This window comes from Pinus tabuliformis, chromosome Q (genome assembly GCF_031772625.1).
Source record: "Pinus tabuliformis cultivar Carrire ecotype Pingquan chromosome Q, CPIR1, whole genome shotgun sequence".
NCBI lineage: Eukaryota > Viridiplantae > Streptophyta > Pinopsida > Pinales > Pinaceae > Pinus > Pinus tabuliformis.
In genome coordinates, this window is record NC_142296.1 from 1147857413 (window position 1) to 1147874425 (window position 17013).

The 17013-nt window shown below is 32.7% G+C and overlaps 1 protein-coding gene across 1 annotated transcript; it reads left to right on the forward strand.

Moving 5' to 3' along the window:
• Positions 1 to 1121: 1121 nt before the first annotated feature.
• On the forward strand, positions 1122 to 2011 carry LOC149223657 (21 kDa protein-like). Its single transcript, XM_089383374.1, has one exon. It carries the CDS (start codon positions 1213 to 1215, stop codon positions 1849 to 1851), a length of 639 nt encoding a protein of 212 aa, XP_089239500.1. The 5' UTR covers positions 1122 to 1212; the 3' UTR covers positions 1852 to 2011.
• The last annotated feature ends 15002 nt before the right edge of the window (positions 2012 to 17013 follow it).

Consider the following 17013-nt stretch of genomic DNA (forward strand, 5'->3'; position numbering starts at 1 on the left):
TGTCACCGTGAAAGCCTCCGCACACATTTCCACTCGAACGCCTTTCCACTCAACACCCGACTTTCAATTTGGTGTGAGACATGGTTTTAATGGATAGGCAAAAAGCAAGCTCAACTCAAATGCTTTTTGCATATTATATAAGAACACTAAAATGTAATTGTAGGTAGTTTGTATATTACTCAATATTAATTAACATTTATAACAAAAATAAAATTTAATTATACGTTTGTATATTACTAAATATTAATTATACGAATTGCGTTGAAGATGAATATATATATATATATGATAACGGTATGTGTGTCGATTAGAATATATATTTTGAATTTTATAATTAATAGTTTTAAATTAATGAAAATTCGTGACGAGTTAGCCTGTACTGCGATAGCATTTAGTAATGAAAATTTTAGTTTATATATATATATATATATATTTTTAAATAATGGTAATAAATTAATTAGTAATGACTATCTTAATTAAATTTTTAATAATTTTGTTCTCATTTTTTATTTGATGTCATAATTTTTAGAATTTTTTATTAAATTTTAATAAAATTTTGTTCTCATTTTTGAGTTTGTTCAAGAGTTATTCCTGTGAGAAGTGAAATTTTATCTTATCATTTAAAAATCACTAATAAATAATTTTAAATAAAATGGATTATATTAAATAACAATGATGTATGAGTATACACTATCAATAACAATGATGTATCAGTCTACCTTACCAATTACCAATAACAATAATGACTTGCCACTACTTCTGAATAGCAATGATGCCTGTGCCCACTGCTTCTGACTACTGAATTATGATAAGTGGTGGAAAATAAGTTTTTCCACGGTTTACAAACAAGTAATTCCACTCCATGCTGGTACACAGACGGCCGCAATGCCCTTGAAAGGCTTCCTACCCGGATTTCCGAGTACACCGCTTATAGAGACTGGCCGGTTGTTTAAGCGGGCCTAACTTGTTATAAAGTTTGAACCCTCGTGGAAAGCAAGTGAGTGCAAAACGTTACAGGATTCCCAGCGACATTATTAAAGATCCAGTACAGTGTCACCGACCTTCATACCTCGAAAAGCGGCAATAATCTGGTCAACTCCCCTATTTATAGGGAGCAGAGCAATAAGCATCCCTGCAATTCTCTTCCAGCGCTTGTACTCGCATTCACTTAGTTTTCTATATCATTCATTCTCTTAACGAGTTCGAATCGCCATGGATCAATTCGTCACTATTCTATCTGTTTCTGTTATTACATTTGCTGTGATACTGTCTCCAGGAACAGCAGCAACAACGGAGGACGTGAAGTATCCCGTGTACTATACCCACAAGGATATCGCGGAATTCATTAAAACTTCGTGCAAAGTCACTCTCTATCCGCAGCTCTGCGTTTCGTCGCTTTCTTCCTACGCGGGGCCTCTCAAGGCGAAGCAGAGTGATCTTGTGAAGGCGGCCGTGGTAGTCAGCCTGCTTAATGCTCGCAACGTTTCCGTCTGGGCTGCCGGCCTCAAAGCCAGAGGCGCCATGATGAGTGAAAGAGAAAACGCAGCGCTTAAGGATTGTGTTCAGAATTTCAGGGACACCACGTACCAGATTAGAGGATCTCTAATGGAGCTGAAGCACTTGAGGCCGCACACTTTCAAGTTTCAGATGAGTAACGTGCAGACGTGGATGAGCGCGGCCCTCACAGACCAGGAAACCTGCCTCAATGGCTTTCAGGATCTCAAAGCCACCGGGAATGTTACGGCCATGGTCACCGGCCGCGTGCAGAATGTGCGCAAATTGATAAGTAATGCCCTCGCTCTCGTCAACGCCTTCGCTGCCACCGGAAGAGGAGAGGAGGTCCATGTCTGAAGCCTTCAAGGGCTCCTCGCCTCAAATAATATATTTAGTATTTCATAGAATCTGTATACCATAGCTTTTTGGTTCTGGCCTTGAGCCAACATTTGGGCCTATGATATACTAAATGTTTTGGGCCTTTTTCGTGTAAATTCCGTTATGGTGATATAATAAATGTTCCTTAAAATAATTTCTTATGAATGTATGTGTGTTTTTGCTTTGGAAGGTATACGATATGTTTAAAATACATTTCTGAAGGTCGGGCCGGTTTGGGTGAACAAGTGCACGGGCTTGGTTCAATATTGTCCCTTGGTTGGGTTCAATATTGCTGCTGGGCTACTCTCAGTGGGGAGATTTGTTTTACAGGTTTTGTGGGCTATTTTGAGTTTAAATGGTATTTTTTATTTTTGAGTTTGGAAGTTTAGTTTACAAATAGTATAAGGGTATGTGTAAATTTATTTATATTTTTTTAAAATAAAATTAAAAATTATATTTTAAATAGAAAAATAATGTCTGCTATAATTAAAAAACAATGAATATACTTTAAAGTAATTAAAAGTAAAAAAAAAAAGTGTGAACCAAAATTTTATATTTTATATTTTTGAAAAGATTTTAACAAAAAATTTAAATAAACTATTTCAAGATTTATGCTAATTTATTTATGTCGATATCAACTTTATATATATCTAAATATAGAAAAAAATTAAAATTAAATTTTTTATTTGATCGTATACATACTTTATTTAGCATTCAAAAATACAATTTAAATAATAAAAAATAACACATTATATTTTGCACTATAAAAATATTTACATAAAAAATTTTGATCAAAATTTTTATTATACTCAAATTATTTATAAATTTAAAAACACATTAAAAAAATATTAACTAAAATTTAAGATTTTGCCAAAATCAACATCCAATAGTTAGACGGAGATAGTACATATTGTGTGCACTGTCTAACTATTTTATTAACTTTTACTTAAAGTGGCATACTTAGCTGTTATTATTTATTTATTCCACCGTTTGCTATTTTTTCAATCTTATAGAAAATTTGGTTAGAATTTTTAATTCGTAAAATTATGATTTTAATAATGTTAGCACTGTCAATATTTTAAGTTTTTGTTTTAATATGTGATTTTCCCGTTTGAATTTACGGCACAAACATCGCTTCTTGAATCGTGAGTCAAACACGAAACCAAATAAATAACAGCTTTTGAAAACCATCATTTCTATGCAAGACACTCTCAAGTTGGGGTACGACCATAGGTTATCTTACTCAACTCAAAATCTTAACTTGTATTTATACAAGCAATCATCATATTAATTTTTATTTGTATACTTGTTCATTTTAAATTGGCGGTGGATATAATTATTACTCATTAATGTTTGTTGATTACTATTATTTATGTGTATATTTGTTCCTTTTAAATTGGTGGTGGATATAATTATTACTCATTAATGTTGGTAGATTATTATTATTTAAATATAATTATTTGGATTGATTTATCATTATTATTCAATAATAATGATGTCACATTAAATAAAACCATTAAAAAACGTAAATTTTTATTTGTGGAAATTTGTCTACTTTTTGTGTGGTTAATTTATGTCTTTATGTTTTAAGAAGATTATTCCAAAACCAAAAATAGATTTTAATCAAAATATGATTCTTAAAAGAGGTAGACTTTTACTTGTTCCAAATCTTTTTGGGTTTTGTGTTGCTAACCTCTTTTCTTTTTCTTTTTTCTTTTTTTTTTCCGAAAAGATGAACTAAGTAAAAATAGTGTTAGGCCTTACTCCAAAACCAAAATAAATTTTAATAAAAATAATACTCACAAGAAAGCCAATATCTTTTGTGACCATTATTAAATTTATATCTCTAATACAATTTTATGCCATCCTTCTATTTTATTAAAATAGAAGAAAAAATAAAAAATGGGCAAGTTATTTTTATTTTTAATATAATATTTTATTATTACAAATAAATAAAATTTTAACTTCTTTTGAAAATTTTTGTGAGTGTGAAATAATTTATACTTCATTCAAAATCCATTTTCAATGCAAAGGAGTGAATTTATTATTTTATCAATTTTTTAATGAAGAACATGTCATTGAATTTTGAATTGGATGAACACTGTCATTATATATATATATATATATATCTATCTATATATATATATATATATATAAATGATTGGTAAGTATTACATTGAAATTATCATTTGAACCAAATTAAACCATTTTTCATATTAGATTTTGAAATGATCATGATATTAAGTAATATTGGAAGATAAAACATTATCACCAATGGAAAATAAACAATTTTCTAGTCTAAATTACCATTTGTAGATGAGTGGACCATGTGAGATCTATTTGTGGGAAATATCAAGAGATTCGAAATCCATTTTCAATGCAAATGAGTGAATTTATTATTTTATCAATTTTTGATGAAGAACATGTTACCATTTGTAGATGAGTGAACCATGTGAGATCTATTTGTGGGAAATATCAAGAGATTCAAAATCCATTTTCAATGCAAAAGAGTGAATTTATTATTTTATCAATTTTTGATGAAAAACATATCATATTGAATTGGATGAACACTCTCATTACATATATATATATATATATATATATATATATATATATAAGGAAATGATTGGTAAGTATTACATTAAAATTATCATTTGAACCAAATTAAATAATTTTCATATTAGATTTTGAAATGATCATGATATTAAGTAATATTGAAAGATAAAACTTTATCACCAATGGAAAATAAACAATTTTATTGTTTCTAAGAGTGGTGTGATATATTTCATGTTTTAATATTGTTAAAACAATTGGAATTAAAGACCCGTTGGACAAAGTTATAGAACTTCTGGACTGGAGAAGTGAGAAAAATGCAATGGCAATTGTTATCCATGGGTTTGGGGGAATGGGAAAGACCACCCTTGCCAATTTTGTGTATGCAAGACTCTTCAACCAAAATAATACAAAAGGATGTAAATATTCCATGGTTATATTTTTTGGAGACATAGAAACGAATCCAAATGTAACGAAGTTGCAAAAAGATATAATAAAAGATCATAGGACGAGAAGAAAGGAAAATGAAGACGCTATGCCAAATATTAGAACACTTGAGAAAGGGCAACAAGGAATTGGCCTCTTGTTAAAAGAGGAGGTGGCCTTCATTTTTATTGACAATGTTTTGCTCCGAGAGAAGGTTGAACAAAGGCCGAGATGCAATCCAACAACTCTTGCCTCAGAATATGGGGATTGCAAAGAAAATGAAGTTGCTTATCACTGCACGTGATAGTGATGTAGTGAGAATGCATGAATAACAAGGAATACAAAAAAAAATCTATGCTATTAAAAGCCTTGTCAATGAAAAGGCAATGGAGCTTTTCAAGCAAAACTTGGGTGATAAGGAGAAGCAATTGCATTCAAGCCAAATGAACGGGATAGTCAAGACATGTGGAGGAATTCCAAATCTTTTGACTATGGTAGCAGGATTCATAAGTTCTGAAGTAAATGCAGAAAGAACATATATGATAATGATGGAAGAGAGAAAAAAAACTTGAAGGGTGAAATTGGCGAAGATACAGAGTGCTACATCTTTTCCTACGAAAATCTTGAAAATAGTTTGAAAGATCCATTTTTGGACATTTGTTCATTCTTTCAAGGATGGGACTGGGAAGCACTTTCAAATATTGTGGGAGAGCAAGAACTGAAAAAGCTAGAAAAAAGAGCGCTTGTCACCCTAGATGTGAAAAGCATGACTGCAAGGGTGCACGATGTCATCCTGAAAATTGGTCTCCAAAAATCAGAGGGAGAAATATTAAGATTCTAGAGGATGAGATACTACCTTTGCTTATGTGGGAATTGGGGTAACTCACTTCTACATAGGTCAACTTGACTCAACCTATGGGATAGGGACCATTCATTACCAAAACTCAAATGTGATTTAAGTCAATCCATCTTTCTGTCGCACCGATATACACTAGTTTCGGTCTTGGATTGGTTGGTCTGGTTGGTTAGTTGCTTTGCAACATCGATGGGGAAAGGGTTTGGTTCGATCTATCGATGAAATGGAGGGAACTTAGTTGGTCTTATTGGTTAGTTCGATTGCTCCCGCTTACGCAACTCTGATTTGATTACTATCCACCTTTGGATCCGAAGAGCATGGACATACCCTGTGTAGACAAACTCCATTGGTTGTAAGACCCTCTCCATATATACGAGATTATAGATCCTGAAGGTTAATGTCTTAGGTAAACTTAATGCAATAAACTATCATTTATGGCTCTGTCACTAGTTATGGAACGAGTCCAACTTAATTATCTGCGGCAAGTGAAATTTGAGAGTTCTTAAATCAGAAGGAAGATGAGGTACGCAATCTATCAACTCAAAAATATATGCCATGTACAATTTTGTCACTCCAACAATTTCTTCCTCAGAATATGGGGATTGCAAAAAAACTGAGGTTGCTTTTCAATATACATGATCAAATGCTTATGGTCGAGTGAAAACAATGATCCATTCTATATACCCACATCAAAACTTGATTTGATGTGTAAATCTTAAAGAGTTCTTACACTTGGACCCTTGACAGATGTAGAGGGAAAATGTAAAAGAATATTTGAAAAACTAGTTATTTTCAGTGTGAAAATTTCCCATCTTCCTTTTGATGTGTCAACGTTAAAGGGCTTCAAGGAGTTGAGACATTTATGTTTCCAACCTGCAGATTTACAAAATCTAAGTCAGGGAAGTTTACAACAAGAAGATGCTAACAGTCAAGAACATCAAGCTCTCAGTTCAAAGATGGTATGTTCCTATTTGGGGTGTGTCTAAAACAGGGGGCTCTTCTTACAGTTTCTGGAAATTCCTTGCTCCTGGTCAAGAATAAGGAGTGGATTATAGAATAAAGGAAGGTAAGAGTGGGTGGACTTGCGTGGATGGACATACCTACGTGATAAATTGAGTGGATGGATATCAAGCCTCCCTGCCATCAGGTAGATCCCCCTGCCCATTAAGAAACATCATGCACAATCAAAATATTTTTATGGTTTAACCATTAACAATGGTATCTAGACTAAAATAAATTAAATTGGATGTAGCACCAAACACTCACTTTAAAGATGAATCCAAAACCGCCTTCGCCAAGCTTTCTCTGTGCCTGAAAATTAGACGTGGCTCCTCTCAAAGTCTGGTTTTTGAAAATAAGTTCCAGATTCGCTATAGTCGCTGGCAAGCTAATTTCTCCTTGCGCAAGAAATCTCATATGATTTGCACAAAGAAGTTATGAAATCACCAAAATAAAATCTTTACAAAATCCCCATGATATTTCTGATAATTACAAACTATGAGAAATAAGATACCTATTACTCGAGGTCTTTCTATCGGCGAGGGCGACGACAAGATAATCAGAAGATTGAAAAATGGATAAACCTCGGAATGCATGTAGCAGTTCACAGATTGGAATTTTGATCCAAGAGCTCCAACAATGCAATTGTAATATATTTGCGACAAAGAAAATTGTAGGTACGCTTCCCACTCTATTGTGGACAGAGCTCTCCAACACTGCACCAAGATGTAGGTGTGCTCTGTCAAACTATAATGGGAAACGCCTTTCTCCCCAACAAAAAGATTGGGACTCTTCACAGTTTTATAGAGAATATTGTGGAGCAAGGCCCTAATAGTAATTGTGAACTCTCGTGGATTGGTTTCTGCACTGCTGCATAAAACATATTTTTAGGCGCTCTCACTGAAATTTGTGGAAAAACTATGACAAGTAACGTAAATTCAGTTCTTTTCAGAGGGAAACTGGTGTAACTTGAATAACATTGTAACTGATTAATACATGTTGAAAATCAATATAATGGTCTAGACTACTTTAATCGTCTAACATCTAGATCAATGGCTCATGAAGGTACAAGTGGCCTGGGAGGAGAGTTATTTTCAAAGGGAACGCCTTACGATGTAATTAACAAAAACCGAGGAAATTGTATAAATAAAAAGTGGTTGTAGGAAAAACTTATATTAGAGCTATAAAAAATAGGCTTCCCGTCATAGTAATGTAAATCGAAAGGCCAACTGATTTTGTTAATGTAATGGCCAAGAAATTCTTGATGTCAAAATAAAGTAAATAATAACTTAATAACTAGACATAACATATGTCGGTGTGGATAAGAGGGTAGGAAGGCCAACCACCGCGTCTTTGGTTCATTTAGTTAAATCAGTGGTGTATATTGGTAGGTGTGGAGAGGCGTGGCCATTTTGTTGTGGAAAACATAGAACACTTGTCTTAAATATCATCTACGCTAATGTGGGATAATTGGAGATGTCATGCAATGTGAATCCCCTTGATTATTTATAGTAGCTTGGTTTAATTGATTGAAAAACACTGGAATTTCTAATTTCGATATTATTAATTGCTTCATTTGTTAAAGTAAGACTCTCGTAATGATCTCCACCTTGATATTATGGTTGGTTTTTCATTGACTTGACTTTTTCATGAAGGATTGAAGGGAGATATTCAATTCTTTGATAGAATCCTCATGCCTCTATAGGGTAAGTCACATTTTAGGAAGATCCTTATAATCCATTTTCTCATAGTATTGGTTCATAGGTTTGGGATGAATTCTTCCAAGGTGAGAAGGAAAGGGCATAAACCATTATTATGACAAATTTTATCACCTTAATACAAAGCCTCACTGAGCACTCGAGATCAAGGGCAGCAATGGAATTAGCCCCCATTGACAACTTAGTAATTGTTGACCTTAGTTCTTTGGATGGATGTTATCTCCACAATAAAGGTTCCTCCATAGGGGCACGGGGGCTCCACTGGGGGGCAATACCATACCACGTGGGTTCATATTGGGGGATATATATTGAGGAAAAAATGGCATAATATATTGGGGGATATATAGAGGGTAAAGGGTTTTTATATTGGAAGGTATAAAAAATGGAGTTCAAAGTTAATCAAAAAATATAAAGGGGTATAAAAAATGTTAATGAAAAAATAGATACCTACAATATCTAGTGGAAGTATGGTTTTTTAAATTGGGAGGGTGTATTGGGTTCGTATTGGTAGGGGGTTAGATAATGTGATTTTTAGGGGTATTTTCCAATATGTAGTCAAATTAAGGGTATTGTTTAATATGTCGCGAACGCACGTGATAGGAAAAAAGGTTCATTGAGTGAAGCCCAAGTGCATAGGGGATGCTTACCCAAGAATTTTCAAGCTAAACACCCTCTTAGGATTATGATAAATAAACACCCAAGAATATTAGTCAAAAGGTTAGGTCCGTATAATATTGGGTATGAATTTAAATGACATATATCTAAGTTTAGAGGGCTAAGATAGTCCTAGAGTTTCTCAAGTAGATCCCAAACACATTCTTATACATTTAATTTAAAAATTGTTGTTGTAAATTAAGGTTTATAATAATCACAATTAACAACATGCAAAATTTATGATTGCAATAGAAACACAACCTATGATTAATGATAGACAATAAATAAGAAAGGCCATTTAACTAGTAAATGAAAGAAAAGGTTGTAGGAATTATTCAATGGCTGAAAACACATAAAAATTTACTAAACCCTAGATATAAGTCTAAAAAGATTATTGAAAAAATAATAAAAATGATATGTTTCCTTTTTCAATTTAAATGATTCAAGGCCTAACCTTAAGACTATGCGACCCAAGGTATTTTTTGTTACTTAATGCATATTTTGATGTAACCTAACTTTATTTTAGCATATAAAGCATTAAAAAAGGGAAAAATATTTTATTTTAAAGATTAACTCAGAAAAGACTAGGGTGAATGCATAAAGATGGGTTACACTTTTGGGCTAAATGTGGCGATGAAATTTCAATTTTTTCCTCTTTTATAAAATTGAAGCCCTCAAAATTCAAATAAGCATCGTGAATTTTGATTCAAAGTGAAAATACAATATGCGGAGAATTATGTTGTTGTCCTAATGATATTTTTTCAAAAAAATTTAGTGTCGTATAATCTCTCAATTTTCCATTAAATGCAATACTTGTCCTTGCAAATTTTCACACATCATAAGAGGTATGCGTGTGTTCATGTAGCATAACTTAGTCTAAAATGAATAATTTTAAAAAATTATGTGTATGAGCATGATCTGCACAGAGTGAACTAAGTTTTTCATATTAAAAAAATATTTTTTTTATGCAAAATTATATTTTTTATTATTTTTCGAATTTGGCGAAGTAATATTTCAACGGCATTTTGTAGACGCATGTGTTTGCGTAATATTTTTTCAAATCTTTAAATAAATTAAAAAACCAAGAGTAACATTTTGAGGAGGACTCATATACGAAGATAGTGATATTTTTTGAATTTTTTTCATTGTGTATAGTTTATGTTATTGATTTTTTATTTAGGCCCTTTGAAATTGTCCAAAAAAATTTCAAGCATTATGTTTAAAAGAAATTAGATGTAAAATATCATATGAATTCAAAAGTGTCAAACTCATATGCAATTGGATAGAGGATTTTTTCATGAATCCAACATGATCAACTCTGGAAATTAAGGACAAACTTTATCCTAAATCTACGAGGGTACAAAATTGGGTTGCAAAGAAATCTACAGAACAAGTGCTAAAATTGTGATTTTTAGGACCTCAAGGGCTCGATCAAGCGCTTAAAACACTTGATTGAGCGCTTGATTTTGAGATTCAAATAACTCAATCAAGCTTTAACGAAACCCTCGATCGAGCCATGAAGGTGGTTAACTAGCGAATCGATCAAGATATAAGCTCAATCGAGCCATTAAAAAGTTAACGGCCCACCAACTACTTGGAAAACTTTATTAATTCCATTTATGTTAAATGCTACATATTAGCAACATGATCGAGCTTATAGCTCAATCGAGCGTTTACTGTCAACCTAAAAGATGTTAGTCTAAATTCAATTAAACAGAAAAAGAAAAAGAAAACGACAACAACAACAACAAACGTTCATTCATAGAGAAATATCAAAGTTGTGAAAGTTACATAAGAGTTCACAACAAACATGGAAAATTGGAGATTTGGATCTAGAAAAGGAAGGAAATTTCCAATCACAGGGAAAATGCGAGAAAAAACTAGAGAAACAGAAGGTCATGCAATTCAATAAATTCATGCAAATGCAGGGAATTCAAGTTGTCTCACTTCTCATATTACTTGTTCCATATTGTATGCATTAGGAAATATGATTGAAAAAAAAAAATGGAGAATGAAACAATAAAACTAAGATAAAATAAAAATTGAAAGTAATACCATGTAGTTAAAAATTGAGATTTAACAACAACTAAAGAAAACCACTTGAAATCATGCAAATTATTAAAAACCACTTGAAACCATGGTTTATTGGATTTTTTTGAAACCACTTTAATTCATGCAAATTATGAACCACCTTCGGATTGTAATGGTTTAGGATAACCCACAAAAACTAAGGATGTAATTAACGAAAGAAAACCATTGTAACACAATTTCCATATGTTATTTACATGAATTACAGTTCACGGCAATTTGTTTATAATAGGGATTAACAAAAGTGGTTGGACCACATAGGTGCTCCAAAACTTATAAGCATTAGTTTGATTGATGCTTGATATCCTTGTAGGAGTTAAAAGAGCGAAAATGTGTCAAGATCTAGAAGGAGAAAGAGTATCCCGCCTTCCAATGTGCATGTTGAGAAGACATTTTTTGTTAAACATACATAACAACATTAAATTTCCGTGACATCCATCATCATATATAAAATTTAATGGTTTCCTTGAATCCAAAATGATGATCCCCACCTTTGAACACCTCATACGTTTCTTTTTTCAAGTCTCACATGAAGGTTATGATATTATTTTAAAGAGAAAAAGTTTTTTAAAGACATACAAAGTGTAGTGTAGACTCGTGCTTGCACAAAAATGAGTTTATTATTGCATATCACTATAATGCTTCATGGAAGTCTCATGTGATTAATCAATATTAAATTCATAAATAATAAATTCAAAAGAAATAATTAGCATTCACGTATTGATGATATGGTAGAAATGTTTACAATATTAATATTCATAGATTGTGGAAATATAATGTCGATTAAATTCATCTAGTTGTTTCTCTACATGTAATCGTGAAATATATTGCAAAGTATGGTTCAAAATTAAAAAAGAGGAACCTTATTTTAAACTTTGTTAAGATTTGATGAAAATAATTGAAAACATACAAGAAATTGGATATCCATCTTTGCATGTGCATAAAAAAGGTTCCTTGTAGAAACATGTAGTTTTAAAAATCCTCTTACCCCTCCTTGTGCCCTACTTGATTGTTGTGCTAAAATTTCCATGTACATTCTCACAAAAAAACACTCAAATAATTTGTGCCCCTCTTCACCACAAATGATAACATTGTACATTCATTGCTCATAAGACCTGGAAGCATCTTCCTTGTTCTCTAAATACACTAAAATCTCTATCTCTTAATTTCTTTTTGTTTCCTTATCAACAATTTCATTGGTATTCTCATACTCCTCATCCTACATTTCTTTTATTTTTTTTGGAATTGTGAAATTCTTTGTAGTTATGATAAGTAATTCCTTCAAAAAAGTTCTTCTTACTATTGTTTTATGGTAATTTTAGTTACACATTTTAAAACGCTAAATGATATGGTGCTTCTAATGAAGCAAAACTTTTCTAACTAATTTGTCATCTTGTATAGTAGGCTTTCAAATATTAACATACTTAAAAACTAGTTGAATAGATTCCTTCTTGTACCATGGAGTGTGTATTTATGTATTATATGGTTTTTTAGTCACAAATTATTTTATAGTTCATTAAATATGTATAAATTTATAGATATATATTTTGTTTTCTCTCATGAAATAAACTCGGCCCTTCAATTTGGTAATCACTAGCTTGCTTTTTCAAGAATCTCTAATTCTCCCAAATTCAAAAGATTTGCCATGTCATTAAGTTAGTAATGATTCCCTCTGAAATATTTATTTAGACTTCGTATATAAGAATTTAAGCTTAATTTCTATTAGTCTTTAGTTCATCAACCTTGCAAATTATTATACAATATCTTCTTCATAAACTTTGCTAGATCTTCATCCTCATCGCATTTTTGAGCGACTCCCTTTGGCTTCTTTAGTAAACTCTCCAATTATTCTAATTTCATTCATAATGCCTATTCTTTTTTAATCGCTTAAATATATTTCATTCTCTTCTCTCAATCCATTTTACTTGACATTGGATTTAAATAATTTAAATATTTGGTAAATGAGATATATGAACAAAAATATAATATCATCCTTTTTACAGTAAGGATCACTTTTAGTTTGTGATTTATATAGCCTTTTGAAGAAATGGAAAATTGTTTCTAAGAAGAACTAATTTTGAAAAATGTCAAATGCTTCACTTGGTAAATGTGACTTGTTTTGAAACCAAACAAAGCTTCAAACCTAGATTCACTAGTAAAATTTTTGGGGTATATCTAACAATTGATCACCTTTATCACACACGCTTCAATCCTATCCCCAAATGGTTTTATTTTTTTTTATTTCTTAAACATGTGATGGGGAGAGCGTGAAGAGAGATTATTTCTTGTGGGACTAGAATACTTGGGAAATAGGTATACTGACAATTTGCTCTCCAATTTCTCTAATTTTATTCTTAACACCTATTCTTTTTAAATCATTTTTCTCGTTCCTTCTCTTCTAACAATCCATTTTTGTTAATTCAAATATTTGGTGAATGAGAAGTATGAAAAAAAATATAACACCATCCTTGTTGTACTAGAGATCACTTTTAGTTTATAATTTATATAGTTTCTTGAAGAAACGAAAATTGTTGCTAATAATGAATAATTTTGAAAAAGGTCAGATGCTTCACTTAGTAAATGGAGAGATGGAGGTAGATGTATTAAAAAATATATATTTATGAATTTAATTTTTAATTTTTTTTACATTTTTTGTTTTGTGATTCGCAAAATTGGTAACATGTCAGTTCTCATACTCGTGTGACATGAGGTCGATCCCTGATGAATGCCACTATAACCTCCCCAATGAATAACCCATGGGTAAGATGAGGTTTGAACCTATGACCTGCATAATGACATGAACGCCTTAGCAGTACTTTCGCTGGCCAATAAACCGTACCCTTGGGGTATAATTTTTTTACATTATTAAATGAATAAAACAATTTCAATTTTTTTAGTAGTGTTGAGGCCCAATTTTGCCTAATTTTGACATATTTCCTAGACTTTACCTCACCCATTTTGAACTCTCGTTGACCCCTAATTATGCTTATTTCGATTATAACATCTAGGTTTTGGCCAAAAGGGTGCTATATGCTCAAGGTATGCAAATTAACATAAAAATGTGTCTTTTACCTTAAATCTTAAGCATTCCTTTAGCTAGATGTTTCCTTATTGAATTATCATGCAAACTAATCTAGAAATCTTATACAGATTTGCTTTAGTTCGAAACAATCCCACAATTTCTTGTAGACAACTCGTTCGGTCATATTTCCTGGAAACGCTCCGAAATTCCTCCAGACGCAGATTTCCTGCAACTACCTGATTTCTTGCAGCAAAATCGGTGGTTAGCTATGTTCCACTCACTTCCAAATCAAATGAGAACATGGGTTTTGTGGGGAATTCGTCTTACATGGATGCTGGCCTACTTCCTATTTCAAATCTACCATCAAAATTACCCAGATTTGTAGACCTCTTCTCATTGGCTGCATGAGGGAAAACTCCAGCTATGTAAAGAATTTTATCTAATCCATGCTTTAGTCATGGATTAGACTCAGTAGAGCTAATTTTGACAGTTTGTACCAGTATTAATGACTAATAGCTCAGATTAGTAGTTTTCCTCATTCGAGCCAAATATAGGCTTTTGAACTTGTATAAATTCGACTCTGTTTATATTGTAAGGGGTTGGGTTGGATTCAGGGATAACATATATTAGATTATACTCGGCTGTAATATTTGCAAATTAATATAATACTTTATGTTCTATCTATCTTACTGATCAAGCCCTTTCAATTTTGAAGGGGTTGTGAGTGAGGGAGGGACCCCTTTGCTCACAACTCCCTTAGTTGTAGTGTGCATGTATTTTAATTATGTTATGCAGTAATAACTTGTTTACAAAGCTAATGTACTCTTTCTGATATTCAAGCAGCAAATGTTCCATTGATTGAATGATTATGTTTTCATGTTAATGTGTTGATTTCATTTAATCAAAGATTTGATTTACATTGTTAAATGATTTCTTTAATTGTTGTAAGTTTGATTTCCTATCTTTTCTAATCAACATTAGCAATACTAAGAGTTTTAGAGGGATGTTTCATTCCACTCCATAACCTTTTGATGCCAAATGTTGATGCATAAAAGAGGCATTAGTTCTGTGTATGATTGACTGGTTTGATCAGTAAGCACTCAAGGTATTAAGCATGCATATATTTTGCGCAACATCTCACAAGCTTACCTGCCTTGGGTTGATGATTTATGTTGACAAATTATAAGTCTATAATTTGACTCAACATTTTGGCGCCGTTGCTGGGGAGGTGCTAAGGGATAATACCAAAAGTTTTTAGTATTATGTATACTATTTAAAATTTTCAGGACTGGGGGTGTCGAAGTGGTAAGACAAAGGGAAAATCATACGCACGTGCAGAGGTCAGAAATTCACCAAATCCGTATCCTAATTTCTTGGTAAGTAGTTTTCTTTGAATTTTTTTACATAGTAGATGGTAGGGTCCAATAATTACAAATGTCTTTTGTGGTGGTGTGAGCACCACTTCACTTACTAATAAATTGGAAAGGAAAAAGAAGTCTACAAGATACAAGCCAACAAGGGACAAAGAGTCAGGACAGGAGGTCTGTGGTCCTAAAAAGAGCCCCGAGCATATTCCTACTTCCACAGTAGAAACTTCTACACGAAAATCTTCAGTTGCTGCCCATTTTGAATCTCCCCTTCCAAGGAAGACAACATCTCTGCTCAGTGGTCAACCTAAAAAGGAATTCCTTGTTAATCCTATTCAAGAACTAGAATTTCAAACCATTGATTCCACAAAATCTGTAGTTTACAAAGGTCCTACTTCTTTTTGGTCCAAAATGGCTCATGAAGAAGGAACTGTTAACACATATGGAGGCTATGATGACAAGGAAGAGGAACTGGTCACATTTGAATTCCCTATTAGGGAGACTGGTGGAGAAACTTAGATGAAGAATATTCTACCCTCAGCCTTGCCTAACTTTCATGGAGTCCCCAGTGAAGATCCTGATGCCTTTTTGTTCGAGTTCGACGTGTTATGCAAGAGTTATGACTATTCTTCCAATGCTCAGAAGCTGAAGTTGTTTCCTACAACATTGAAGGATGCAAATCTCAGGTGGTTTACGGCGTTGGCTTCAAACTCCATTACAACCTGGGACGAGATGAAAAAGGTATTCTTAAAGAAATATCAACATTATTGCAAAACTAGGGACCTCAGGGAAGAAATTTTTGGCATGACTCAGAAGGAAGGGGAGAGTCTCGAGGATTTGGTGGAAATATTTCAGTACAATATGTAGAGATCCAAGATGAATCAACTAAGCAAATACACCAAGAGAACAATTTTTCTCAGGGAAATCATACGGGAATCTCTGGATATTTTGAACCTAATGGGAGGAGGTGACATATCAAATTTAAGTTATGATGAGGTGTGTGAGCTGTGTCGATGATATTCAAGAGGAAATTCTAAAGCTGGGGGAGGAACAAGAGATACTTCTTCTAGGCTTGTCAATTCAGTTGCTCGAGATGGAGTCACCAGATCTGAAATGGGTAATCTATTTGAAAATTTTAAAAATGATATTCTTAGCACTTTATCTTCACAATTAGATGTTTTGCAGGCTAAGAAGAAACAAGAAAAATAGGAGGAACTGGAGAAATCCCTGGTCGTGTTTTGCTCGAAATGCAGGAAGAAGCATGCCTTGAGGGAATGTCCTGTAGATAGTATAGAGGTATGCCGAATCTGTGAAGCTGAGAATTCCACTGATCAATGTCCTTCACTTCCTGAGATTAAAGCAACATATCTAGCAGATCAGGGAGTTGTCAATGCACTTTATGCAATGGCACCTCAAAGACCATGGCAACCATGTCCTACAAGTATGTCTCAATCACAT

Coding starts and splice junctions, on each gene's coding strand:
- LOC149223657 (XM_089383374.1), top strand. CDS start 1,213: ATGGATCAATTCGTCACTATTCTATCTGTTTCTGTTATTACATTTGCT.